General features: G+C 37.3%; 1 protein-coding gene across 4 annotated transcripts in view; it reads right to left on the minus strand.

The window, feature by feature from the left end:
• Positions 1-7,528: 7,528 nt before the first annotated feature.
• The window catches only part of LOC127861951 (atrial natriuretic peptide receptor 1-like), a 64,891-nt gene continuing 44,455 nt past the window's right edge, over positions 7,529-27,964 (minus strand). The window contains exons 1-23 of one of the 4 annotated variants that reach the window (XM_052400737.1): positions 27,105-27,238; positions 26,745-26,930; positions 26,039-26,200; positions 25,268-25,423; positions 24,717-24,811; positions 24,285-24,408; positions 23,185-23,379; positions 22,426-22,513; positions 21,435-21,591; positions 20,800-20,880; positions 20,564-20,641; positions 19,833-19,937; positions 19,634-19,705; positions 19,248-19,443; positions 17,378-17,530; positions 16,911-17,088; positions 15,870-16,010; positions 14,462-14,585; positions 13,394-13,462; positions 12,150-12,420; positions 8,910-9,004; positions 8,199-8,275; positions 7,529-8,078 (exon numbers count right to left, since the gene is read on the minus strand). In XM_052400737.1, the coding sequence (XP_052256697.1) occupies positions 7,610-8,078; positions 8,199-8,275; positions 8,910-9,004; positions 12,150-12,420; positions 13,394-13,462; positions 14,462-14,585; positions 15,870-16,010; positions 16,911-17,088; positions 17,378-17,530; positions 19,248-19,443; positions 19,634-19,705; positions 19,833-19,937; positions 20,564-20,641; positions 20,800-20,880; positions 21,435-21,591; positions 22,426-22,513; positions 23,185-23,379; positions 24,285-24,408; positions 24,717-24,811; positions 25,268-25,423; positions 26,039-26,200; positions 26,745-26,928 (3,270 nt within the window). In that variant the 5' untranslated portion in view covers positions 26,929-26,930; positions 27,105-27,238 and the 3' untranslated portion in view covers positions 7,529-7,609. Of the gene's footprint in view, positions 8,079-8,198; positions 8,276-8,909; positions 9,005-12,149; positions 12,421-13,393; positions 13,463-14,461; positions 14,586-15,869; positions 16,011-16,910; positions 17,089-17,377; positions 17,531-19,247; positions 19,444-19,633; positions 19,706-19,832; positions 19,938-20,563; positions 20,642-20,799; positions 20,881-21,434; positions 21,592-22,425; positions 22,514-23,184; positions 23,380-24,284; positions 24,409-24,716; positions 24,812-25,177; positions 25,424-26,038; positions 26,201-26,744; positions 26,931-27,104; positions 27,239-27,964 lie in introns of those variants that run through there. The other 3 variants (XM_052400730.1, XR_008040379.1, XM_052400752.1) reach the window with 3 other exon arrangements.

Here is a 27,964-nt window from a genome sequence, read left to right on the forward strand (position 1 = left end):
ATTATACATGTATGTCAATCATTTCGTGCATTGTTTCCGGATTCGTCTTTTTGCAATGTTCCAGGATTCGTCTTTGTAAAAGGATATATATATTTATTACATAAATGGAATAATCAATGTAAACTTAATGTTTTCGGACTATTTGTAATTTATTATAATATTCATGGTATCGATCCAAAACTTCAGGGAACTGTTCCTTCTTAATGTCCGGAAATTTAGAATGGTTATAGATCTGCATCTTATGGCTTGATTTGAATCGATGTTCGAACAGCATTTCATTTGATTAAAAAATCATCTTGCTGAAGCCTCAACTACGAGAAGATCTTCGTCTAATAATCCTGGTCAAGCCCTGTTTACGTACGTTCATTTTGGTAAGTTATATGCTGTCCGCCAAAATTCAAGTCGAGTACACGTGTATATTAATATGTTCAACCGTAGTCGAGTACACGTGTATATTAATATGTTCAACCATAGTCGAGTACAAGTGTATATTAATATGTTCAACCGTAGTCGAGTACAAGTGTATATTAATATGTTCAACCATAGTCGAGTACAAGTGTATATTAATATGTTCAACCATAGTCGAGTACAAGTGTATATTAATATGTTCAACCGTAGTCGAGTACACGTGTATATTAATATGTTCAACCGTAGTCGAGTACACGTGTATATTAATATGTTCAACCATAGTCGAGTACAAGTGTATATTAATATGTTCAACCGTAGTCGAGTACAAGTGTATATTAATATGTTCAACCATAGTCGAGTACAAGTGTATATTAATATGTTCAACCATAGTCGAGTACAAGTGTATATTAATATGTTCAACCATAGTCGAGTACAAGTGTATATTAATATGTTCAACCATAGTCGAGTACAAGTGTATATTAATATGTTCAACCATAGTCGAGTACACGTGTATATTAATATGTTCTACCATAGTCGAGTACACGTGTATATTAATATGTTCAACCATAGTCGAGTACACGTGTATATTAATATGTTCAAGTACCTCGCAGTAAACAGTCAAAATAATTAAATTATCTTTAGATGATCTTCGTTATACTTGGAATTGTTTCCTGTGGTATGTGTTTACATATATAATGTCTTCGTCTTTACAGAAAGGGTAATTGTCATTGCTGCAAAGGCCGACGTGCTTACATTGGTAGTTAACCTCCGAGAATATAAATGGGAACCAGCATAGCTGGATCAAATCCCTGCCTTCATAACAAACCACGTGATGATAGCCTAGCTACGTGGTACAATAATTTAACCATTGTTATTTTAACTGTTTTTAATTTAGGTAATTAATTGTTTTATTATGAACCTTAACTTATACACTATTTTTAATATGTAAAAGACAATTATACTACTTTTCATAATACATTACTTAAACCAATAAAATAAAATCCTACCAAATCTGGTAGGATTTTCGTGTGGTGGCAGAGATTGTATGTTAGAGCAAGAAACGACAACTCTGCGTGGAGATTGATTGGTCATTGCTTTATACATCGTCATGCGTAATCTAAATAATCAACATACGTGTATATTGTATACGCCCACTTTAGTTGGCTTTTATCTGGCATTGTGTTGATTCGTTTTAAAGTTAAGACTTCTTACGCCATCCCATTTAATATAAAAGACAAAATCCAGAATAATGATATTTCTAAACAGCTTATTCTTTATAATAATTAAGAGTTAACAGAAATATTGTTTTAATTTCGATGGCTAGGATCAAACAATACATACTGACCGAATGGAAAGCACTGTCGGACTGTATTTGGTACAAAAACGAATATGGTACATTTGTACCATATTCGGCCGAATATGGTACAAATGTACCATACTCGGACCGAAGATGGTACAATTTTCGACCGAATATGGTACAAACATTGTACCATATTCGGTTGGAATAAGTTTTTCTATGCTCGCCAAAACGTATTTGGTACATACCAAAAAAACTCATAAAAATGAAAATGGCCTACGTATATGGTACATAAATTATGTATTTCTTAATAAATGAAATAGTCTGCCGATGTGTAAACTTTTTTTCAAACTCAAATACATTGTATTAACCTAATATTGGAAGTGACAAAAGTATCATCATCATCATCATCATCATCATCATCATCATCATCATCATCATCATCATCGTCGTCGTCGTCGTCGTCGTCGTAACTAGCAGTAACAGAAACAGCTAACCTAACCACACTTTACATGGATTTTGCTGGTTGTGTAACTGTTTCGCCGGCTAGCTCAGTCGGTTGCGCGTCAGATTGGCACGCAGGCGGCCTGGGTTCGATTCCCGGGCGGGCCAGATACTTTCGTGGAGATCATTAATAGCAATTTTCAAATTTTTAAAACTTTTTTTTTCGAAAGTGTATTTTCACCAAAATCCGATTTAAGAGATTTTGAGCTCTTTTAAATGAATATATCTCTCCAAAAATAAGGATGTTTGACTGGCTGCTTTAGACAGGTGTGACTGTATTCCTTAACATTACTTTGTAAAGTTGATTTGTCGTTCCGACGTCATATTGCTGAGAAGCCGACAAAGCTTTGAAGTTTCCGATTTTTTCTTTGATAACGTGCCGCTTTAAAAAGGCGGGAATTTTGCACACGAGTCTTACTCAGAAGTCAGTTACCATATTTGACTTGGCGGTCGGCAAGAAAAGTTGTGATTTTCGACTAGAAAGAATTGAAATCCAAACTTTCTTCAAACTTCAAAAGAATTCTTGACAGTAAGTACTGTACATAATTTTAATTTTCAGTTGTCTTAATATGCATTGATGTTTTAACATGCATTGATTTTTATGTTTTATGCCCCCCCCCCCCCCCCTCAGAGTGCATTTGCAGTTGTCCGTCCGTCTATCCAATTGTCCGTGGCATTCCTTCCGGGTGCGTAACTCCTAAACTGCTAAAATATTTAAGCTACAGTCATTTTTTCGAAAGTGTATTTTCCACCAAAATCAGATCGAGCTCCTGTAATCTGTAGATTTGAACATTTTAAATTTTATGGAGTTTATAGGTCTTTGACCTTCGAACCCTGCCTAGTCGTGACTTCTGGTGAGCGACCTAGGCCCCCAGGGCCCCTTCTTTATATCCCTTCCATCCACGTAGCATTGGTTTCTACAGACCGTTTGTCCGTTGACCGCCATAAGTTTGCCCGCTATTTTTCCCCTGAATTTGAATTCGGTTGGATTTCAATGAAACTTTACATGAAGTACTTGCTACTTTCATTGCGCATATTGCCCGGAAGTTCGGATTGTAAATTTTAGCGGAGCTATCAGACGAGTGATTTTAGCTCAGCTCATGTCGTGAGACATTCGTTTTCGACACGCGGTGTTCAATACAAGCTCTATTAACTAATGAAGTATAAATGTATAATAACTTATTATATTATTTCAGATGAAGGAAGCAATTAGGAGAAAAAGGAAGCAATTAGGGTGCTTGCCCAGGTCGAAGTACGACATTATTGTCAGATGTTTAAACGGATCGTTCGATGTCCCTGTGAAGAAACGGACACCTGAAGAGAATAATTGTTTGGCCATGATTAGAAAACGTAAGGACTTCGAGCTTGGTGACCGGGGTTCTTTATTGTGTGGCGGAAAGCAAGTCCTTGTGAAAGAAGATCTTCCTAGATTTGTTGAGAAGATGTTCATGGAAAACAAAGGATGTGGAGCAAGGGTTATTTACAACAAACTGAAAGTAAATTACACGGGGTTCTCGGAACAAGCTATCCTTGAAATACTGTACAATAGCAAGTATTACCATGAGAAGTATCCGAGATTTACAAACAAGCCAAAGACAATTACAGAAGAGGAACCAGGCAAAAGATGGCAGATTGACATAATTAACATGAAAAATCAAAGTGTTAGCTACAAGGGGTCCACATACAGTTATATTCTACAAGTCGTGGACGTTTATTCTAGGTACGTTATGCCAAAACCCCTGAAAACGAAGAGTTCGCGTGAAGTTGCAAAGGCATTAGAGGACGTGTTGATGGTTAACCTTGCCCCTGACATCATCCAATGTGACAACGGACTGGAATTTAAAGGCCCTAGTATGAAACTTTTGTTGAACAAGTACAACATCAAAATGATCAATAGTAGGCCGTATCATCCTCAATCACAGGGCAAGTGTGAAAGGTCAAACAGTGTTATAAAGGCCAAGATTCTATTTGCAACAAAAAGTAAACGTGGATTTAACTGGGTCGAAGGGCTTCAAGATTTAGCCTATGCCATAAACACAAGTTTCAAACGAGTTCTTGGGGGTCTCACGCCCTTTGAAGCCTACTACGGAAGAAGTCATGTTTTTACCAAAGAACGTCATAGTTCTCGTGAAATAAAGAAAACCATACGGCCAGCAAATAAAAAGGCTTACAGGTCGCTGTTGAAAAACGCAACTTCCCCAAGCAAGTACAAAGTAGGAGAGACAGTATTAATTCGCTATCCCTTTCGAAAATCCAGGGTGCCAACCAAAAGATATGTTATCGAAGGCAAGGTAGAAAAAGTAAAACGAAATGGTGTTTATATCGTGTCATTTCAAGTACCGAACAAACCCGAACTTGGATTCGTAAGCAAATCGGTTGGGGTCGAAAACATGACTAGCCTAACTGTTGCGTTAGAGAAACAACGAAAAATTAAAAAACATTAATTAAAACAGAACCGCTCAGAGAAACAAAATCACAGAACTAAGTACTATCATGTTTTAACACACCATGAAAATCTGCAGTTGTTGGATGGGGTGAATATTGCCATGGACCCAAATCCGGATGGAAATTGTCAATTTGCTGCTATATCGCATCAACTTGGTAAAATTGGTATATACAAAGACGTAGATGCTTTACGTAAGGAAGCAGTCCATCACATTGTAGAAAACAGATATTTCTATGAAACTTTTGTCTATGATGAAACATTTGATGAATACGTTAAGAATATGTCTAAGAATGGGACATACGGCGACAACCTCACGCTCATTGCACTTATGAGAGAATATAATTTGCAGTGCCTGGTAGTTTCTACCCGAGGACTAGAACACTCATCAATTGTGTCAGCAGATGGAAAGTTCGATGGTGATGTTGGAACAATTGAATTGGGGTATTTCCCAGAAGGATTTGGCATGCATTACGTTAGTATCCGTATCAATCAACGCGTGTACAAGGACATAATATCACGCTTAGAACAGTCGTATGACAACGGTGACTCTGGCGACAGCGCTGCGTCTGGCGACAACGCTGCGTCAGGCGACAACGCTGCGTCTGGCGACAACGGTGACTCTGGCGACAACGGTGACTCCGGCGACACCGCTGCGTCTGGCGACAACACTGCATCTGGCGACAACGCTGCGTCTGGCGACAACGGTGACTCTTGCGACAACGGTGACTCCGGCGACAACGGTGACTCCAGCGACAACGGTGACTCCGGCGACAACGGTGACTCCGGCGACAACGCTGCGTCTGGCGACAACGGTGACTCCGGCGACAACGCTGCGTCTGGCGACAACACTGCATCTGGCGACAACGCTGCGTCTGGCGACAACGGTGACTCTTGCGACAACGGTGACTCCGGCGACAACGGTGACTCCAGCGACAACGGTGACTCCGGCGACAACGGTGACTCCGGCGACAACGCTGCGTCTGGCGACAACGGTGACTCCGGCGACAACGGTGACTCCGGCGACAACGGTGACGTCTCTGTGTGTTCAGCCCTGAAAGAGCTTCAAGATATGATAAACAATAGGAGGGCACAGAAGCGAACGACTTTTCCATTTCTGATGTTACCACTTCACATTCAAGTTGAAATTTTTAAGTTCTGCATACAATCAAACCCGTCAATCCAGTTTGTGTTGGCGAAGGTCGGCAAACCCTTTAGAGATTTAATAAGGTCAATGAGTTTGCAAACACCTAGAATTTACATTCGGCCGGATATTGGACTAGATACTAGTAACAGAAATCCTGTTAGCGTTCGTTTCCTATTAACAAGAGCGGGCAGAAACAGCGGTCTTATTTCGGCAATAAAAGAAATCATCAAGGGGCCAAAATGGGCAAACGCATGGCTGCGTTTGCGTGTTAGTGGAATCGGTTGGTATGATATCATAGATGTCATGTACAGACATTACAGGTGAAATATACATGTATATCGGTGTTTGGAAACCTGTTATGTTATTTTTGTGATTGATGATTATGTTCTTCTACCGGAAATTTGTTGTCATTTGCTCATTTACTGGTAACTTTATACGAAGCACATTTGGGATATTTTGGCTGCTACTAAAATGAATGCATATATGTATATTATGTCTTGTCAAAATGCTACAGTTGGATTAAAATTTAAATGCTGTTCTATGTTCTTCAATATTACTTTGAAAAATCCTGTCAGTATACCAATAAATGAAAAAAGTACAAGTTTGTTGAATCTCTTGAATGAAACAAATTATAAAATACAAAATGTAAAATGAATATGTGATGATGATGATGACAAAACATTTGTGATGATGATGATGGTAAAAAAATTGTGATGATGATGGTGGTGGTGATGATGATGACAGTGGTTATGATGATTGGGGTTTGATGATTGTGGTGATGATGATGATGATGATGATAATGATGATGATGATGATGATAACAAACGTTTTGGGATGATGATGACAGCGATGTTTATCGGACGATGATGATGGTTATAATGATGATGATAAGTTTTTAGATGATGATGACGGCGATGTTTATCGGCCGACGATGATGATAATGATGATGATGATAACAAAATATTTGTGATGATGATGATGGCGATGTTTATTGGCCGATGATGATGATGCTATTCTCATCGTCGTCATCATCATCACAACATCCTCATTATCGACCGAAAACATCGCTGTCATTATCATCACAAAAAAAACTTTTGTGATCACCATTACGATCATGATAATGGAAATGATGATGTTGGTTTTGATGGTGATGATGATGGTGGTGTTGGTAAAGATAACAACGATTATGATCATTGGGGTGTTGATAATTGATGTGATGATGATGATGATGATGATGATGATGATGATGATGATGATGATGATGATGATGATGATGATGATGATGATGATGATGAGATAACGATGATGATGATGATGATGATGATGATGATGAGATAACGATGATGATGATGATGATGATTACGATTATGAGTGTGTATCATATTCGGAACGAATGTGGTACATTTTTCATCCGAATATGGTACAAGTTTGTACCATATTCGGTCAGGCATTTTACCCCAAAACTGCAGATACGTATATGGTACAATTAGACAGTTGTACCATATTCGGCCGAATATGGTACAAACTTGTACCATATTCGTTTTTGTACCAAATACGGTCCGACAAAGCACTTTCTATGCTGACGTGCAACAACTGTTAAAAGGGTACAAAACACTTTACTAATACATAATGTTGGCTTTAAATTCTATATGTGTCTTATATGTTCCCGATTTTATTAAGATTAACCGAAGTCCAGAAAATAGCATACGGTAACAAACATTACCCTGTATACATGTATAAATGTATTTTATTGTATATGTTTGAGAATCAATCCATTAAAACTATTGCCTCAAATATGCTCTCAACAATGTCATTTGGTGATCTGTATGGTTGGAATCTGGAAGCCCTGTTCTCTCTCCTCTTGCCGTTTTTTCTTCGACTTTTTACGTTTCCGCCTGTTGCCACATGAAGACTCGCTGGAGCAACTCTGAGTGCCGTCCGACAGGTAGAGCTTCGGGGGCGCCAGTTCCGGCGGCCGCCTACTCGAATTATTACTCAGTTTATTGTCAATTGGAATTTTTAACATTGTTCCAGCGTCCTCAACATTGTTGTCGTCGTAATTGTCGTTCAAGTCTTGCAAGTTCATGTCACTGCCATAAACACTGCTTTCACGTGAATGACTGGAAATTTGGCGAATAAAGCGAATAGCAAAGGAGGCGCGCCTAAAGGCGTTTCCGTACATGCTCGTGCTCTCGAACTGACTTCCGGTGGAAATGTGCGTGTCTGTAGGGGAATGGGGGCGAGTCGATGTCATCCGTTCCAGATATTTGGTCTTCAAACTTTAAAAGACAAATCAGTTTATATTAAAATACATAAATAAATGGTAACTGATTTTCAACTTTAAATTACTGACTTATTGTGGCCGTTTTGTTTATCTCACAGATAACATAAGTACTTACACTTGCATCTCGTTAGGAAGAGTTGAGTTGAAGCCATCTTTGCCGACCAACCAGTATGTCTTCTGCAGACCCTTGCCCTAGAAACGATGCGAATATATTTGATCCGCGTCATAGGAACATGGTTCTAATTACATAAGCAGCTAAAATAGCTATAAGCCAAGCCTTCGAATCCGCGCAGTCAAGTCAGGAGCTACCCTGACAGCTAATGAGCACATAACCTTGCGCGACTTGACAGCGGGCGCATATGGCGTGAGACCCATTTTGCATAACGTTGCCCATTTATTACCAATAGCCCTACATTTGAAATTAACGAATATTTGAAATGAAAAGCCCTTCACCGTGTCTTAAAATAAATTGTGTGCGATTCGTTCAATTATAAGATTGCTGGTCTTGAATAATAATGTCGCTTCAATAACAAAAATTGCTATTGTGTTGATCAACGGCTAAACATATATTGTCGATACAGTTTCATAATCGTATACCAGCTTATATAAAATTCTTAGTCCGGAAATAAAACAAAAGACACCAATTAGATGTACAAACCCAATACATAGCTAGTCCTTTCAAAATCACATCGCATTTCAACTATGATTAGATCCACATGTAGATTAATTATACGTTTTCCAAAAACATGAGACCCGGATCCGAATTACCGGTAGATCTATTATGGCCTTAATTATCATTAACTGTTGCACCGATCTGTCCACTTACCTTGACCTCTATGACGCCTCGTTCCAGAAGTTGGAAGCCCTGGTTAAGTGCTCGAAGGGCCTCTGCAAAGTCCATGCTTACGTGGATGTGAAGAGCTAAGAAAGCATGCAAAATATACGATGAAATATCATTGTCCAAAACAACATTTTCAGATTACCAATATAGACTTCAACCTCCGGGCAGAGATTTGACTGCAACCAGCATAGCTGGATCTAATCCTTGCCGTCACCAACCATGTGATGATAGCATGGTACAATAATTTTACTGTTGTTAATTTTACTTTTTTTAATTTAGGTAATTTATTTATATTTTTATTATGAACCTTAACTATTACATTATTTTAAAAATACAAAAGAAAATGATACTACTTTTCATAATATAATACTTTAAAAAATCGTGTTTTTTTTTATTTTATTTATTTTTCAGAAAAGTTGATTTTCCGTTATAGTTTGATTATTTATCATTCAAAATGATGTTTTCACTCATTAACGTCATAGCCACACGCTAACCACCTGTGGGATTTTCTTGTGATATTGTATGTGAGAGCAAGGAAAGACAGCTCTGTTTGGAGATGTATGGACTTTGAAAGAGTTGCCTCCCTTTAGTAAACAAATCAATAACGAGGCTGACTATGTGGAATCTGGCATTAATTTTGATGCGATACAATTTTCAATAAATTTAAAAATGTGTTTCATTTGCCGTGCTTATCTTCGCCTTTAAAGTGACTTTATTTTGTTTATTTGCATATGTTTTCAATTCTTAGTTTATACACGGCCGTTAATCAAAGGCGCCGCCTCGTTTTTTAGATGCACTAATTAATAAGCCAATGCACTTTCCGAGGTGACGCTCATGTCCGGATATTTTGAAATTTCATGGATAATTCTACAGTGTAGGTAGGTTTTATATGTTTTTTCAGCATGTTTCGCATTATTTAAAAAATCGGGCGATGTAGTGCGATTAAGCGAAGATTAATTCATCCACAAATTTACAGAAACATACAAACACAAGTCATTTTGGAAACGTGAGAGCCTTTATGAGTTGTGGAATGGTGGAGATTTTAAAAGCAATTCAATGATTTTTGCCTGTGTGGCGATCAAATTTAATCGCTAACGACAATTAACTATTGCGTACAACACATACTAAATGCTGCATGCACAAAACATTGGCTTCGTGTCGATCTAATATATAATTTTCACTCTTCCAAAAGAGATGGGGCCAATTCTTTGGATATGGCGCTAATGATAGGAGGTGGCGCCAATGCACGATGTAAGAATAAACAGTCGTATGGCAATGACATCACCACATTACGTATATTTTATAGCTGATGTTATTTTTTATATTTACATTTTTATTTTTCAACGTACATACGTTGGCCAAAATCTTTACAGAAATTAAAACAATATTGAAATAATAATATGTATGTTTTTAAATATATCATTTATCTACTCAATTAAGAAGTCAGCAACCTGAATAAAACAGGTTGTACGATATATACCAAAAGTATGTACTACTCAATAAAACCAATCATTCCAATCTCAACTTTCTCAAAAATGTTCATTTACAACAGTTTTTTATAAAGTTTATAAATAAAAATATAAGATATAACTTTTGCTTGAAACGCTTGTCGGCTCTGTCGGCACGAAGCTTTTTCGACTCCGGCTTTTTCAGGCCCATTCGGACCCAATTTCAGGCTGATTCGGCCCCCATTTATAATTTGAATAAATCGTTGTAAATATGTTGGTCGATACTCATTATAAAATTGGGATATTGTTAAATACAGTATTATATTATCTTTATTAAAGTTAATGCTATTTGAAAAAAAAATATTTTGTCTTTTGCCTCATGTATGTCGTCGTCAGAACGATGTTTTTTTCCCGTAATCCAAATAATTAATTTACAAAAAGGCCAATGCCAACGAATTCGATGAGGCTTATATATGTTGTTTACCCACTTTAAACTCCAAAAAATGAAGATACCTCGGCCTTTTTCCTTTAACGTTTATTAGTATTATAAATGTTTAATGTTCTTATCTCACAGAGAAAAACGTTTCAATCCATCAAGCCATTATTGGAAAACTACTTGTTCTAATTACAAACTTACGCGATTCAAATGCGCTTAAGTTGTTAATTTACATATATAAATATAAGACCTGTAAAAATAATACGTAGGAACAATACATAAAATACGTCACGTTAAAATAGCTATAAATATGCATTGACGCCACCTTCTATACATATCGCACAGTTATTGGCATTGGCTCCATATCTTTTTGAAAATTGAAAAATTATCTATTAGATCGGCTAGAATCCGATGGTTTTGTGCATGCATTAACTTGTACATGTTCAAAGCCATTGTTTTATGTAATTAGCGATTTAATTTTTCGAGAAAGTGCTCTTCACGCAGGCAAAAGACATCGATTTGCTTTTACAAACTCTACAATCCCACAACTTAGACAGGTCCTAACGTTTCCAAATGGGCTGTGATTGTATGTTTCTGTACATTTTCCGAGGCATTATTCTTCTCAGAAGCGCACTTCATTTGTCGATTTTTTAAATAATGCGAAATATGATTTTTTTTATAAAACCTACTCACCTTGAACATCCGCTCCTTAGCGCCACCTCGGAAGTAGCATTGGCTAATTTATTAATGCATCTAAAAAAAGAGGTGGAGACCGTGATTAATGGTAGTGTTATAAAACAACACATATTGAAATATTGCAACATAGCCACGTTTGATAACGTAACTTTAAAGGACGCCATTATAATTGTATAAGATATTCAAAATGGTACACAATAATTTCGCTTTACATTTCCACATATTATATGTAATACGAAGCATATCCTAGACAGTTTGATCAGTTAATGCGTTCTGTGTATAAAAGTATATTCCTGGATGATTCGAAGCAAATAATCCTCTACAACTATTTATATACATGTAATCACGTTTCAATTGTTTTACTTGAAGACCCTTTAAGAGGTGTTTGATAAATTATAAATAAGTAGTAGGATGACCATATATTATCCACTAAAACACCGAGAAAAAGTGAATACTTTTTATAATGATGTAAATTTATGATTATTTGTTATTCGTATTAATGGAAAATTATACATCCGTTAAACGATCTCTTTTTTAAATATGGATTGAAAACATGAGAGAATTATTGTCTGAATTGTCAGAACATTTTACCGACAAAAGATTTGTAATATTATGAACTTCGACTGCTGCTTTGATTATGTGTACCTTTTCCAGTCGATTCCATTCTAGACGCCATGTTAATGGTATCTCCAAAAAGACAGTACCTCGGCATGGTAAGACCGACCACCCCGGCTGCGCAGTGACCTGTATGTAGCCCAATGCGCAACTGCAGCTTCTCTTCCGGTATATGGCGGATCCGAAAGCTGGTAACTGCACTAAGTAGGTCAAGCGCCATGTTGGCTATCTCCCCTGCGTGATGATTACAGTGACGAGGAACCCCACTGGCGACCATGTAGGCGTCGCCTATTGTCTCTACCTACAAATGAACATCTTAGACTAATACATCGAAACTTGGCCAATGGGCGGTTCTTTTGAAGTCGTTTAATAACAGTAGCATATTTTTGCAAAATGGAATATAATTGTATGAAATCATTTGAAAAAACAACAACAACAACCTTATGTAAAAATGTCCTTTAGGGTAAAATGTATTTCGATAATGTGCATGTACATGTAAGTAAAATACATTTGCTATTAGCAAACTTTGTTTTATAGCATATTTAGTCCGCTGTCCTGGCTCCTGTTTTCAAATCATTGACAATAAACATCACTTATACTGTAAATATATTAAATCCTTCAATTCAATCAATGTTGCATTTGGTGTTCACCACCTATTCTAAATTGAAAATTACTTTACACATATTTATTATGACGTATTATCACGACGCCAAAATTGATTAAGTTTCAATTTAAACAATAGCTGTCACCATAGGATGACATATCCCCCGAAAAAACGCTTTTTTGAAACCTTAACCAAGATTTCAAAACCTAAACGCGGACCCTAAGTTCAATGTCAGAGCATATGGGTTAAATGTGTGTGCGTGTGGAAAGTCCGTGTCCATATATACATGCATACCAAATATGAAGGTTACATCTGAAGCGACATAGAAGTTATGAGCATTTTTCGAAACTTAAACGCAAAGTGTGACGGACAGACAGACGGACAGACAGACGGAAATGCGATCACTATATGCCCACCTTCGGGGGCATAACAAACATTTGATGAAGTAAATTGACATCGATTTTCTTGAACACAAACTTTACAAGTCGAAGTACAAATTGAAATAATTGTCATAAGAAATAAAAACTCCGACAGTTTTATGAACCCGTTGCTTTTGCAAATTATATTTAATTATAAATACAAATCAAACATAATGAATATTAATATAAGCATTACATGTACGTTCGAATATTTTATTATTGTAGACAGTTGTAGCAAATAATTCTGGTACCTTGTAGACGTCATGCATGCCTATGATCTCGTCGAATGTCGTGTATAAGTCATTGAGCAGATCGATCACCTGTAATAATGGTGATATGAGTCGTGTTCTGATAAAACTGGGCAAAATGCATGTACGTAAAGTGTCGTCCCAGATTAGCCTGTGCATACCGCACAGGCTAATCAGGGACGACACTTTCCGCTTTAATGATATTTTCTGTTTAAAGAATGTTTTACTTAGAAAAAAATCTAATTCGGACTGCACAGGCTAATCTTGGACGACACTTTACGCACATGCATTAAACCCCCTTTTCACAGAGCATGGATTATATGCATGTCAAATAATGATACTAATTGGTCTTTCGTGAAATACAATAAAGCGAAATAACAGAAAAGTGAACACAACCCTATTTATTACAACCAGGTATACATGACAAAATATGGAAAGCATTTTCAGTACACAAATATTTAAATAGCATATGCCCTGTATACAATGGTATGATTATACAGGAGAAATACATTAATTGAAGTGTAACATGCAAATTCGTTGAATTGATTTCCCCCGCCAAATAATAAATACTTCTACAAATGTGTGACCTTTGATGCGTGACCTTGACTTTGGTTAAAAACACATAGGTCTTGTACTGTCTGATAATTGAGAACAATCACATCAGGGCATTTTGCGAATTTAGTATGGTAGAATCCTTACCAAAAAGGCATATTTATTAAAATGTGTGATTTTGACCTTTGTGTGTGACTTTGACCATGACCTTAGCAACCTGGATCTTATATTTGACACTAAGCTGGATAATGGAGAACACTTGTGAACAGTTATTATAGAATCCCTTGATGCATAGTAAAGGAATGACTAAATAATGAAAATTTCATCAAATGTGTGACCTTTGACCTCAATGTGTGACCTTATATATATATACTCATACCAAGTTTCAATGAAATCCGCCAAAGCACTTCCAAGATATGGCTCCGGACACAAAAGTGCCGGACGGACGGACGGACAAGCCAAAACAATATCCCTCCGCCTATGGCGGTTGATAACAAACGCGTGCATGTTTGTAAATACCTGCAAGGGCGTACTGGCGCCGGAGAGGTTCGTGAAGCCCACGATGTCTGAGAAGAAAATGGACGCCTCCGAGAATGTTTCCGGGACCACGTGTTCTCCGCGCTTGAGCTGCTCCGCTACAAGCCTTGAGGGACAGAACCATAGTTTGATTTAAAAATAATTATCATTTATATATACATTATTAAAATCATTTGACCAAACTACTATGTCGAAAGTTCTATAATAGTTGACGACCTTTATAATCAAAGCTCTGAGTCTTATAATAAACCCTGTTCTTCAATATTAAACCAACACCCACAGCTACATATACTGTGGCATGGACGTGACATTGACTCGGCTTTTTTTCTTCATCGTTCCCACGATATTCTAACTCGGGGGAACGACTTACTAACTTGTGGGGAGGAGTAAGCTTGGGAAATTCTCCCCTCGTGTGTTTATTTCAAACGTTCTTTATTTACTACATTTTTTATTTGAACTCCTCTTTAACGGTCATTAGTTTTGCATTCCATTTTTGTCTATCGGATACTCGTTCCCTCGACTTAGTAGGGCGTTCCAATGACATAGCTTACTCGTAAGTAAGTTGTTAACTCGAGTTGGTTTGTCGTAGGAACGTTAAAGAAAAGAGAGGAACGCAATTTAAAAAAAAGAGGAGTGACCGTCACCTCTACGCTACCGTACATATCCCTTATCCATCAGCTATAATCCTTACTTCAAACCATTTCCCTAAACCCATGATTCAAACCTACCTTTTAACTCTAAATCAAACTAAAACCTAGCACATCACCCTAGAATATATGCATAAACTCTAAACTTTTAACTTAAATTTCTATAAAAAAAACATTATCATTGCATGTGTGTCTTACCTTAACCTCACCCCTTTTACCATTGCACTAACATACTGCTCACTGCTATAACAAACCGTAACTCATACCCTTACTTTAACCTCTACAACGTAAACATATCTAATAACGCGATGATTTTTACAAGGACGCAACAGGGCTTAGCCCGCCTCATGGACTCAATGAAAAATTCAGAGAAAATGAGTTAAATCTTACAGATAAGTGTTCATTTGTACAATAGACCTCATATTTTTACTCCGTATTATTCCTTTACAATGCAATGCGTGATGAAGCAATGTTATTTCACATCATGCTGCCTTTATCACCATTTTCCATGTACTTACCGGAAAAGATGAAACATGAAACTTAACCTTAACCTCTAACCTTAACCTCTAACCCTCACCTCTAACCTTAACCTCTAACCTTAACCTCTAACCCTAACCTCTAACCTTAACCTCTAACCCTAACCTCTAACCTTAACCTCTAACCTTAACCTCTAACCCTAACCTCTAACCCTAATCTCTAACCCTAACCTCTAACCGAAACTCAGCATGAACTACTGAACTCACGGAGGCAGCATCTGGTAGAGCAGCGTGTCGGTTTTCTGTTTCTCCTGTGCCAGCTCCTGTGTCCTGTTGGCAACAAGCTCCTCCAGGTTGTTACTGTACGTCTCCAGCATCGTGATCATGTTGTCCAGTATGTTTGTCTTCCTAGAGCGGTATCAAACAATAAACAAGATAAAGCTTTATTTTACCAGAAGGACATAAACCACCTTATTAAGGGATTAAAGCACGCATGTATTGCCAAAAGTATTACACAGCATAAAACCAATCCAAATGCAGCAATCGCACATACGATGAAGACAGCTGGGGTCACCGCCTTGAAACGGTCTGTTCAAAGTTTTACAGTTTGATTGTCGATAAATCTTTTTCCATCCAATTAACAGCCATTTGGAGTAATGGTGACTGTGTCTTATAAAGCCATTAATGAACAACACAATATTTACTTAACTTTAAAAAACATGCAAACAATATTTTTGTGCTTTCAAGGTCTCACAACTATCTTTGCAAATTTAATTGTGAAGATAATGAATCCGTAACGTCGTTTGTGTGGGTATAAGGCGTAGCTTTTCTTAAAAGCTGTGTCAATATAGAAACATGAACACAATACTAAATGAATTCGAGCAACGGAGTGTGTTTTTCTTTAACCCATTTATGCCTTGTGGACTCTCCCATCCTTCTAAATTGGATCTGTTTATTTCCAAAATTAGGGATGTCTAGTATATTTATTTCTATATTTAGAATATTTTTTACAGAAATTTCTTTAAGCAAACAGCGCAGACCCAGATGAGACGCCGCATCATGCGGCGTCTCATCTGGGTCTACGCTGTTTGTCAAGGCCTTTTGTCTAGACGCTAGGCATAAATGTGTTAATATCAATGGAATACTAGTCTATTGTTTTTGTTGTGTTTTTTTTCTTAATGTACAAATAAAAATACTTATAGTATGTCATACGTAATCGTGCATGACGCAACAGGTTTATATCGATATAATCTCACACATTAGGAAAGTTATATCGTAGATATATGTTCACGGAAACATGGCACTTACCTTTTCCCGTTAATATCAATGATTGATTTAAGCACCGCGTGTATATCTGGCCTGAACTCCGGGACCTCCTGCCAGCACAAGCGCACGAGGAGCAAGAGCCTTTCCGGGGCGTCTGCTCCTTCTGGTATCCTGGGCCGGACGGGCGGATCTTCTCCTTGTCGCACTCGGTTAATGATTGCTTAAACAGTGTAGACACATGAGAACTCCATGATCCAGGGCTTACATATTTTTGTTCAATTCAACAGTCTGTTATATGCAGTTCAAAGCGAAGATGTTCTATGCAAATCATGATCTAAATTAAGAAAGAATGGCAATTAAATCCATTTTAGTAGCTTTGGTATGTGTTCTTAAATGTTTCATAATCGCAAATCAGCGGAAATTGTAGAAAATATCACTTTTGATTTGTGATTCGTTTACGGACACCACTCATCAATTGTGAGTCTGTTCGCTGCTCCTATCCGCGCTACCTTTGTTGGAGGAGATGCCGTTGAAGTAGTATGGTGGGCATCTCAACAAGATTTCCTGCATGACGACGGCGAAACTGAACACGTCGCCCTTCTGTGTGCCCTTCGGAGGTCGCCGTGACAGACGTAGGAGCTCAGGGGCCGTCCACAGCAACTCTAGAACACATATTTATATTTATATAATTGGCAAATATATTAACAATATACACTCTTGAAAATTCTTCCTTTGCCGTTGAAAGATTTTTGTTAAAAGACACACTGCAAAGATTGTTGAAATTACAAGTAAAGTTTGTTCATTCGAAAGTTGTATTTAAAATCCGTATTTGAAAAATAAGTGGCGTTTGCATTATTGCAAATATTATTTATCTTATGTGTACAACCACTTTCTTCACATTGGATTGCATGAAAATATGCATATATTGAAAATTAACTATCTACTAAAAGAAACTTCCTCAAAATTGTAATTGTTTTTATACACACCGTCATTACAATTGTTATCCCCACGCTTTTTGAAAAGCGTGGGGATATTGTGGTTATCTCCGGCGTCTGTCCGTCTGTCTGTCTGTCTGTCCGTCCTGGCCACTATCTCCTACTACACTATAAGCACTAGAACCTTGAAACTAACACACATGGTAGCTATGAGCATATGTGCGACCCTGCACTATTTGGAATTTTGATCTGACCGCTGGGTCAAAAGTTATGGGGTTGGGGTGGGGCCGGGTCAGAGATTTTCACTCATTTTTTAATTTTATTTTACATTAACTTCTTTATTTCTACACCGATTTACTTCAAATTGATACTGAACATCTCTTATGACAATACGGTCAATCTCAACTATGCTTGGTCCCATTACCAACCCTGGGGCGCCTCGCCCACATAGACCACGCTCACACAAAATTGCCTTTTACTATAATTTCTTAATTTGTACACCGATTCACTTTAAATTGATACTGAACCTCTCTTATGACAATACGGTCAATCTCAACTATGCATGGCCCCATTACCAATCCTGGGTAGCCTCGCCCACATACATGTAGACCACACCCACCCACAATTGCCTTTTACTATAATTTCTTCATTTCTACTCCGATTCACTTCAAATTGATACTGAACTTCTCTTATGACAATACGGTCAATCTTAAATATGCATGGCCCCATTACCAACCCTGGGGCGCCCCGCCCACATAGACCTAACCCGCCCAAAATTGCCTTTTACTATAATTGCTTCATTTCTACACCGATTCACTTCAAATTGATACTGAACTTCTCTTATGGCAATACGGTCAATCTCAACTATGCATGGACCCATTACCAACCCTGGAATGCCCCGCCCACATACAAGTAGACCACACCCACCCAAAATTGCCTTTTACTATAATTTCTTCATTTCTACACCGATTCACTTCAAAATGATACTGAACTTCTCTTATGACAATACGGTCAATCTCAACTATGCATGGCATTATTACAAACCCTGGGGCGTCCCGCCCACATAGGCAACACCCACCCAAAATTGCCTTTTAATATAATTTCTTCATTTCTACACCGATTCACTTCTATTTGATACTGAACTTCTCTTATGACAATACGATCAATCTCAAATATGCATGGCCCCATTATCAACCCTGGGGCGCACCGCCCACGTAGGTCACACCCACCCAAAATTTCCTTTTACTATAACTTCTTCATTTCTACACCGATTCACTTCTAATTGATACTGAACTTCTCTTATGACAATACGATCAATCTCAACTATCCATGGCCCCATTACCAACCCTGGGGCGCCCCTGGGTCAAACATGCGGCGTGGGGATACGCGTCAGCCTCTGCCGCGCCATTTCTAGTTCATGAATATAATGCATGTGAATACGCACTGGCGAACACATCGTTTTCTGCGTCCAAGTCGGACACCGACTCCGCCGAGGACGCTGCCGGCGTGTGTTCATCGGCGGGGGTGCACACCGCCCCGTAGTCTGTTAGCTTCAACACCCACCGGCTGTCTATGACGCAGTTGCTTGATTTTATGTTGCCATGAGAACGGACAATACTTTTGTGCAAGAACTCTAAACCCTAAAATAGTCAAACATTTGCATAAGAATTCAACTAAAATTGTTTAATAAAAAAAGTAGCGTATTTAACTTTTTTATTCTTGAACGGAATAGGCAGCATTGTATTTAAAATTAAATAAACTATAAGCTATCCTGAATGTATGGTCTGTTTCATCATTCATTAACAAACAGTAAAGGAAGTGAAAGCTTACCCTACTTAAATCCAAGAGGAACGACATTTTAAACATGTGGTCGAGTTTAATATCTTCGTTTTCAAGGACATCCTGAAAAAATGTGACATTTTAGTATTAAGAGGAACTGTGAATAGTATGTTACATTATGTGACTAAATGAATTTAACCAAATCTGCAAACGTTTGAACAATACAAGAACACAGTGAAGCAACAAAGACCTGAAGACTGCCCTTGGAGCAGTATTTCATCAGGATGAAGCTGTTGCCCGGCTCTACGCTGACTCCAATAAAGGGATTGAGGTTGTCATGGTGAAGATCTCGAAGCTGGAAACCAAGTCGAACTCAAACTTTTTAACGGAATAAGAGGCATTGAACGAGAAAATAAAAACACGCTCCTAATTTACATCGATGTTAATTAATGCATGGGTAAGATAACCATCGGGACTCTTTTTATTCTTACCAATACCATACGAGCATCTCGGTTGTATATGCAACATGTTCTTTCAACGGATTTTACAACGGGAGCTTCAACGACGACATTGTGTAGCGTATATTTCGTAACAGATCCATAAGGAATATGTAAATATATCAGAGGAATTGAACAAATATAATAGAACTAGTATACATTAATGTACGAAAACAACAATTGAATATCTTCCTTTACATCCTTTATGTCCGCCAAGCGACCGGGCGGACATGGGTTCAATCCCCACTGTGGGAGCGTTCTTTAGATCCCAAGAAACGGACTCGAGGGCGTTAGAAATAAGTAGTTAGTACTTTCAATACAATCGAGCTTAAATAAATATGTTTAAACTTAACTATATCCAAAGAATGCCCTGCATACACATTGACTCGAGTACATTTCGTGAACTGTCTCGAAATTGAAAAAAATACTCGATGGACGAACTCGTAAATATAAGTTGAAAATAGAGTACAATTAACAATATTACCGCATTTAAATCCTTCAGCGTTTCGCGTGTAAGTTGAATTGATCGTTGTTTAATTTCTTTTACGGCAACAATTGATCCCTACAATCAAGAAAAAACGGCAGTATAATGTATAAATATTATAAAATATATATTCAAAATATATAACAAGTTGCGGAAGAACAGTAAGTACACGAATACCATTTAATTATATATGGAACAATGGTTCAGAGATCATGAACTAAATATTTCTTCCTTACCTTATAGCATCCGACGGTGGCGAAAAGAAGTGCCTTATCGATGCTGCTCGTGGAGCCAAGACCTAGCGTGCCTCTTGTTTCCTGAAAACATAGGACCTGTGAGCCGCGCAATGCGAAAATGGGGCTAATGTCATATGCATCAAGCTTAGCACAATATCAGATTCAAACGAAAATGGGTTTTATGTCTTATGCGGTCTGTGTACAAGCATTCCCATACACACAGTCTGGTCAGGAGCTGCACTGTCCGTTTATGAGACAAGACAATCGTGCGTGACTTTACAACAGACAGCGTAGCTCCCTGCTAGACTGTGTGCATCCGCATGCTAGTCTGGGAATACAATGACAGCATAAGGCATAACACCCATTTACGCAAGACTGGGCCCAGGTAGTGTCTTTTATAGTAGTTATTATTTAATATCGCTTAATTTTATGCAAATGCCGCCAATATATTTAACATGAAAGCCGTTTTTAAGCGAATCAATGTAGTATCTTTAATCTCAGTCGATTATACGATAATGACATTTTACGTTACTTTTCATTAAAGGTTAGAACGATTTTCTCCGGGAAAATATGCCAATGAAAGCGTCATATTAGCCTAGCGCCTAACAGGTTATGCTATTTCCATATTTTCTTACAGCTCGCATGAGTCGTTTCCTTGGGCTCGGGTTATCGTTGGAGGCCCGTGGCTCGGGGATGCTGGTTTGTGTATTCAGGCGAGGTCGCCGCATCTTTATCTCGCTGTTGTTTACTTTCCAAACCATACTCAGTAATTCCTTTTCCATTTTGGACTTTCTGTATTGTAACATATCAACATCGATTGTGCGCCTTTTTTGTATAAATGTACAAGGCATAATTCGAAAAAAAAAATCAGATTTCAGATTTTTCCCAGTCGTATTTGTTTTTCGGAAAATATATAACGATTCGGATTATTATCAATTTTAACTAATTATTGTCAACGTGTTAAAATGTAAAAGCAATTTCATCAAATTGTTCCGGAAATAGTTGTTAAAAATGAATATGCGTTAATCATAACACGGACGGACGGACGGACGGATGGACGGACGGACGGACGGACGGACGGACGGACGGACGGACAGACAGACAGACAGACAGACAGACAGACAGACAGACAGACAGACAGACAGACAGACAGACAGACAGACAGACAGACAGACAGACAGACAGACAGACAGACAGACAGACAGACAGACAGACAGACAGACAGATTATTTATAATGATTTCGTATAATCAGTTTATAATTGCATCAAGAACATATGAACCGCGTCATGCGTACATGGGTCTTATGACATATATGGCCAGCGTAGCTCCAGACCAGCCGGCGCAGTCTGGTTTAGAGTTCGCCTGTCAGCTAGTAAGACCACAAAACCTTTCCTGACCAGGCTATCCGAATGCATAGACTTGTCTGACGTTACGGTGGCCGCATATGGCATGAGAACCATTTAAGCATGACGTGGCACATAATAAAATAAGCACGAGTTGATGGCGTGGCAATTGTGCATGACGATCTATTTTTGATATAAAACAAAGTAAGGCGTAGACTTAGTTGGATAGGTAGCGAATGTAGCAATAGACGTTGGGCATGTTAAATTAACTATTGCACTTACCTGAACCGGAGGTAAAGGGCCACCGAAACCATAAGAATAAAGAGAACAGAAAAGCAACATCCAATGATGACTGGTGTGTTGTTCTTGTCTGAAAATACATACCAACATTACATGTGCTCATTTTTTATTCACGCAACTAAATTGGATGTTCCTAACTTTAAATATCTATGCGAAAATTTATGTTGTATACTTAAATTTGTGTGCTTTTATAAAAAGAATATGGTTGTATATTTCGATTTAAAATTAATTTCAAAACAGTATACTTGGTGGACATTGTATGATAGTAATTTTATAAACAAACAAACAAACAAACATAATGTCAAAATGTCAAAACGTCAAAATGATCGTAATTCGTAACATGTTTGATATATTTTTACATTATTATTTTATAATTCGATTTAAAGCGAAAGTAATCCCTATCATTCTCTTTACAAATTCATGAAAGCATGTTTACTTCTCGAATAGTTTATTGTAAGCGACATAGACCAGGAGTGGATTAGAGACACGCCTCGCAAGTCCTCACGGTTAAGTCCTCACGGTTCTCACGCCGGATTAGGTTTATTATCTTTCTAAAGTTTTATACGTTTTTATTGTAAATATCAACCAAAAGAGTACATTGATTTGATATGCATGTGTGCTAATAATAATACAAATAATTCATCGATTAGCTAAAAACGTTCTAAGACTTTAATATTTTGATCGCTGGTTTACTACTCAACACGTTTGTTAGTGTAGCTATACATTACAACGGGGTTATACCTTCAGCGTCGCTATTGAAACAGTTTTCCCCCTGCCATCCGCATTTTGGGGATCCTTCCAATCTGACTGGAAAACTATCATTCAGACTTCCGTTTACTTGCATAACAACTGCGAAGTCGCCATTTTGGTAATGCGTTATCACAACTGGTCGCAATATTTTACCGGAGACAGAGACTGCTCTGGTCCCAAACTTTGCTATAAGATATCAATGATTGTTCCATATAAGATAAGATTGTTTCATATACGATAAAAATACATATATACATATATGCTTCTGTTCATTATGATGGTAACACGACCTTTTTATAATAAAAGTTGTTAAATTGATCGAATCTCATGGTTATACAGTTTGTCAACCAGTTCCGGATAATCAGCAGTTCCGATTAATTTGTATTTAATTTTCCATAATGCCCCAATAAAAACAAAATGTTTACATTAGGTAAATAAATAAATTAACAAAGTTTAAGCAAGAAAGCTTTCGCATTATGCTTACATGGGAGATAAATGCAGCAAAAAGTTAACCGGAACTGATTGAATGAGTTATGTTTTGAAATGTGCATATAGATGTAGAAGGCTTTATTATTTTCAAATAAACTTTTTGCTGATTGAAAACAAATGCCATTAAAATGTTTTGAAATACTAATTTTGTAAGTTAAATGATCTTTTTTTATAATTTTCCGAAGGGTGAACTTTAATTGGCTATTTTTGACAAAAAAACTGCATATGCCGTCTGGCCTAACCTGTTACCATACAAAATAAATTTTACCCTTTATTTTTACATCTTCTCACATTGACACTATATCCCGAAAGAAATTATTGTGGTCAAAAGAATTCACGTTTTTTTGCCTGATTATTCTAAATTGGTTGACTGACTGTACTCTAACAATAGCTTGATTGCTAGTTTATAAGTGAAGTATGATTAAAATGCAAGTGCGTTTATGATAAATACAGAGGTTTTAAATTAAAGATACATTGCAGTTCTCTATCAACGGAATCGAGCTGAAACCAGTATTTGGGTGACTTTGAATGTTGAGCGTGTTTATAGATCTATTTTGCATTCTTCGTATTCAAGTTTGTAAGCAATAAATAAGATTACCTACTTGTAAATGAACGTTTAAGACGCGAGAAATCAAATTTTCCGTTCATCGACGACCCATCTGAAGAGTTGATTATATCTGCAGCCAACAGTACCGTCTCGTACATGGATACAGCGAACTCGTCACTCTGACGGTGAGAACGTTGGTTAAAAACAACGACGTGTTTTTCATTGCTAATGTATTTTAAATAACAAATGATTTTGCCTTAACCTAAACTTAAATTTCATGCAACATCATTGGTCGCTGTAAACCTAAAATTATTGTTTTAACATGTCTTGTACTGATATTGCCATATGTAATACTCCCATTTTGCAATAACATTATATATCGTGTATGCAATATCCGCCTCATGTTATTTCGTCAGAGAACAAAAACAAAGGTGAAGGAACTTATTTTACTACAATCTTTTTAAGATCCATGTAGCGTATCCGTTACCTTATTTACGGACGAGGTAAAGTCTGATACAACGGCGGCATCCTCATTAAACGCTGATATTTGTAGCAACGGTGAAAGTAAATCATCGAATTTCTCTATAATTAAAAATGCGAAAATGTCTAATGAATACTATAACTACACATGTAAGAGACAGCAGGTATTTGTCACAAACGTGAAAAAGAACAGAAGCTGTGTGTAAAGAAGATAATCACCTAAACGATAATTTGTGCATAGTCGTGTTATTTAATAAACGAATACGTATGAAACACGTAACTATTAGACACATAATTTTCCTTATTCCAAACTTTGTGAATTAAAAAGGCAAGAGTTCATTTAACAAGTTCTTAAATTGTATCGTTACATTTTGCTTAAGCAAAACCAAAGTAGAAAAGACTTTCGCGGAAGCGTTTGCTAGACGACATGCATTAAAAAAACTTAGAACAATAAGATGAGGTTCGAACTTGTTTGAAATCCCGTGTAGAGACTTTTCGGCTATTTAAACAGAAGAAAGATAGGCGGTATAACTCTAAGGAGAAGCGGGTCGCCGTTACCAGGTCCAATTGAGGGCTGATATCCGATCAGTTCCATTTCCGGTGATGCGCCGAAGCGACAATAAATGAAAACAAACTCATCTGACGTTAAGCCGACGACACTTGCGACCTTGAGCAGATCCATGAGATACTCGGGCTGCATACATATGAGGATAACTGAAATTACAATTCAAGTGCTTTACCACCTTTGGCACAGTCACAACACAAATGACGGAAACGTCTACCGGATTTTTATATTCTAATTATCTGCCATTCCGTTAAACCGTTTTTGAAAACCAAGATTACGTTAAGTCAAACAGTTTGTTTAGATCAAAATAATAAGTGTCAGTACAACATGCTATGATAGTCACAGGGATGTCTATAATGACGAACATGTGATATAAAATTGTGCACAGATTACTGTGACACGAGTTACAAACAAAATAAAAACATTACACGAAGTCCCAAAAAGCTCATTTGATAAAGCTTAATGCTGACGGTCAGTTTTTTCATGGCACCTAAGTTAAAGTAAACGTTAAAAACCAGCCAACGTACTTGTCGTAATTTAAAGCTAAGCATATTGTTACGTTTTAAATTTTTGTGAACGAGTGTCATAATATAACGTCTAAAACATGTTTACATGCTCTGTTTCGTTCGCTGATGTTGATACAAAAAATGCAAATGCAGTGGACCGCATGGGAAACAATCATTCGATATATATATATGTTAACAAATAAAGTTATAGCAAAAGGTCGTCCTTCAAGTGACTAGGCGTAGTTAAAAATGTGTTACCCCTCGCGTGGTCACGAACTTCTTCAAGAGTGTCACTTATATTCTGATGTCCGAACTGCTCAAATAGGTAAATACGTTTGACAGTCAAGTCTTCGTTTGGGAACACGTCGTTGATGGTCCCTATCAGAGAGCTACAGATCTCCATTCTGTTGGCTATTACAGCTGAAAACGGAATTACAAGTACGTGCGGCGTAATTTGGTGATATATTCAATCATGGAAAACAATTTTTTAAAAACGTGTATCCTACCAATTGATCTACAAATATAACTCCATGCCAACATATGTTTTATTAAAAGTTGTATTTTTATTATGACGTTGTTTATGTCCCTCGTCCGTCCGTCGGATTTTTTTTTTGCGGCGCATTTAGTATTCTGAATTAAGTAATGGAATTGTACGATAATATGATAATTACAAATACAAGCACTTGAACTTGCGCGCCTGCATATTTGGGATAATGGTGTTTAGTCACAATTAGATTGTGGTGGTAACGTTTCAATAGCCTAGTTCTTTTAACTTAAAGTGTTTTCGTGCTACAGAATGGTGTGTTCATATAATAGTATTTAGCGAAATGCATCTTTTAAATTATAAAATCTTAATAAAAATGAAGCGTTTGCTTAAAAAAAATCGCCAATAAATTATGACAGACAGCTGTATTGATATTTTTTTACGCATCCATCATTTCCTCCCTCCCTTTGAACGTCTTACCTAATTTTGTCCACTTGAAATTTTTCATCAGCCTTACGAGAGCGCGCGTGATGTCATCAAGTGACGTATACGTGCTGATGACGGTGGTGTTATTCGGGTGAGTAAGTTTCTCGACGCGCGGTAGCCACGTGAAGGTGGGGATGGAAGGGTTGAGCACAGACATTAACTTTGAGGCCAGCTCCATGCCTAAAAGTGACAGCAAACATGCGTTGACTAAAAGGGATTTGGGCACATACAAATATTATAGTCTTTTTAGTTAACTCATAAAATGAATTTTCAAAAACAGAAAAACAGTGAGTGAACAAGTCGGCCTTTTAAACATTTTTTTTAACACAATTGCTGATATTTGAGATACTGTACCTTTAATTTCAGCAAAGTTTTGTTTGATGGTATGCGTTAATGCGAATAAAAGTAGTTACACCACTTCAAATTTCATTTATGCTTGCATCGTGTGTTTGCCGTTCTACCAACACGGAACCGCGCTTGACAACATAATTTATTACAAAGAGTGGTTACTGTGTCTAGTGTTTTGGAGGCATATAATAAGTCAACTGCAAGTAAAAAACGCGGTATCATATCATTAATCACATCAAGTTGGAAATAGCGCACAACGCGGTATTATATCATATATCACATTAAGTTGGAAATAGCGCACAACGCGGTATTATATCATATATCACATCAAGTTGGAAATAGCGCACAACGCGGTATTATAACATATATCACATCAAGTTGGAAATAGCGCACAACGCGGTATTATATCATATATCACATTAGGTTGGAAATAGCGCACAACGTTGTTTTATATCATATATCACATTAGGTTGGAAATAGCGCACAACGCGGTATTATATCATATATCACATCAAGTTGGAAATAGCGCACAACGCGGTATTATATCATATATCACATCAAGTTGGAGATAGCGCACAACGCGGTATTAAATCATATATTAAATAAAGTTGGAAATAGCGCACAACGAGGTATTATATCATATATCACATCAAGTTGGAAATAGCGCACAACGCGGTATTATATCATATATCACATCAGGTTGGAAATAGCGCACAACGCGGTATTATATCATATATCACATCAAGTTGGAAATAGCGCACAACGCGGTATTATATCATATATCAAATCAAGTTGGAAATAGCGCACAACGCGGCATTATATCATATAACACATCAAGTTGGAAATAGCGCACAACGCGGTATTAT

The sequence above is a fragment of the Dreissena polymorpha genome, chromosome 1 (assembly GCF_020536995.1).
Source record: "Dreissena polymorpha isolate Duluth1 chromosome 1, UMN_Dpol_1.0, whole genome shotgun sequence".
NCBI lineage: Eukaryota > Metazoa > Mollusca > Bivalvia > Myida > Dreissenidae > Dreissena > Dreissena polymorpha.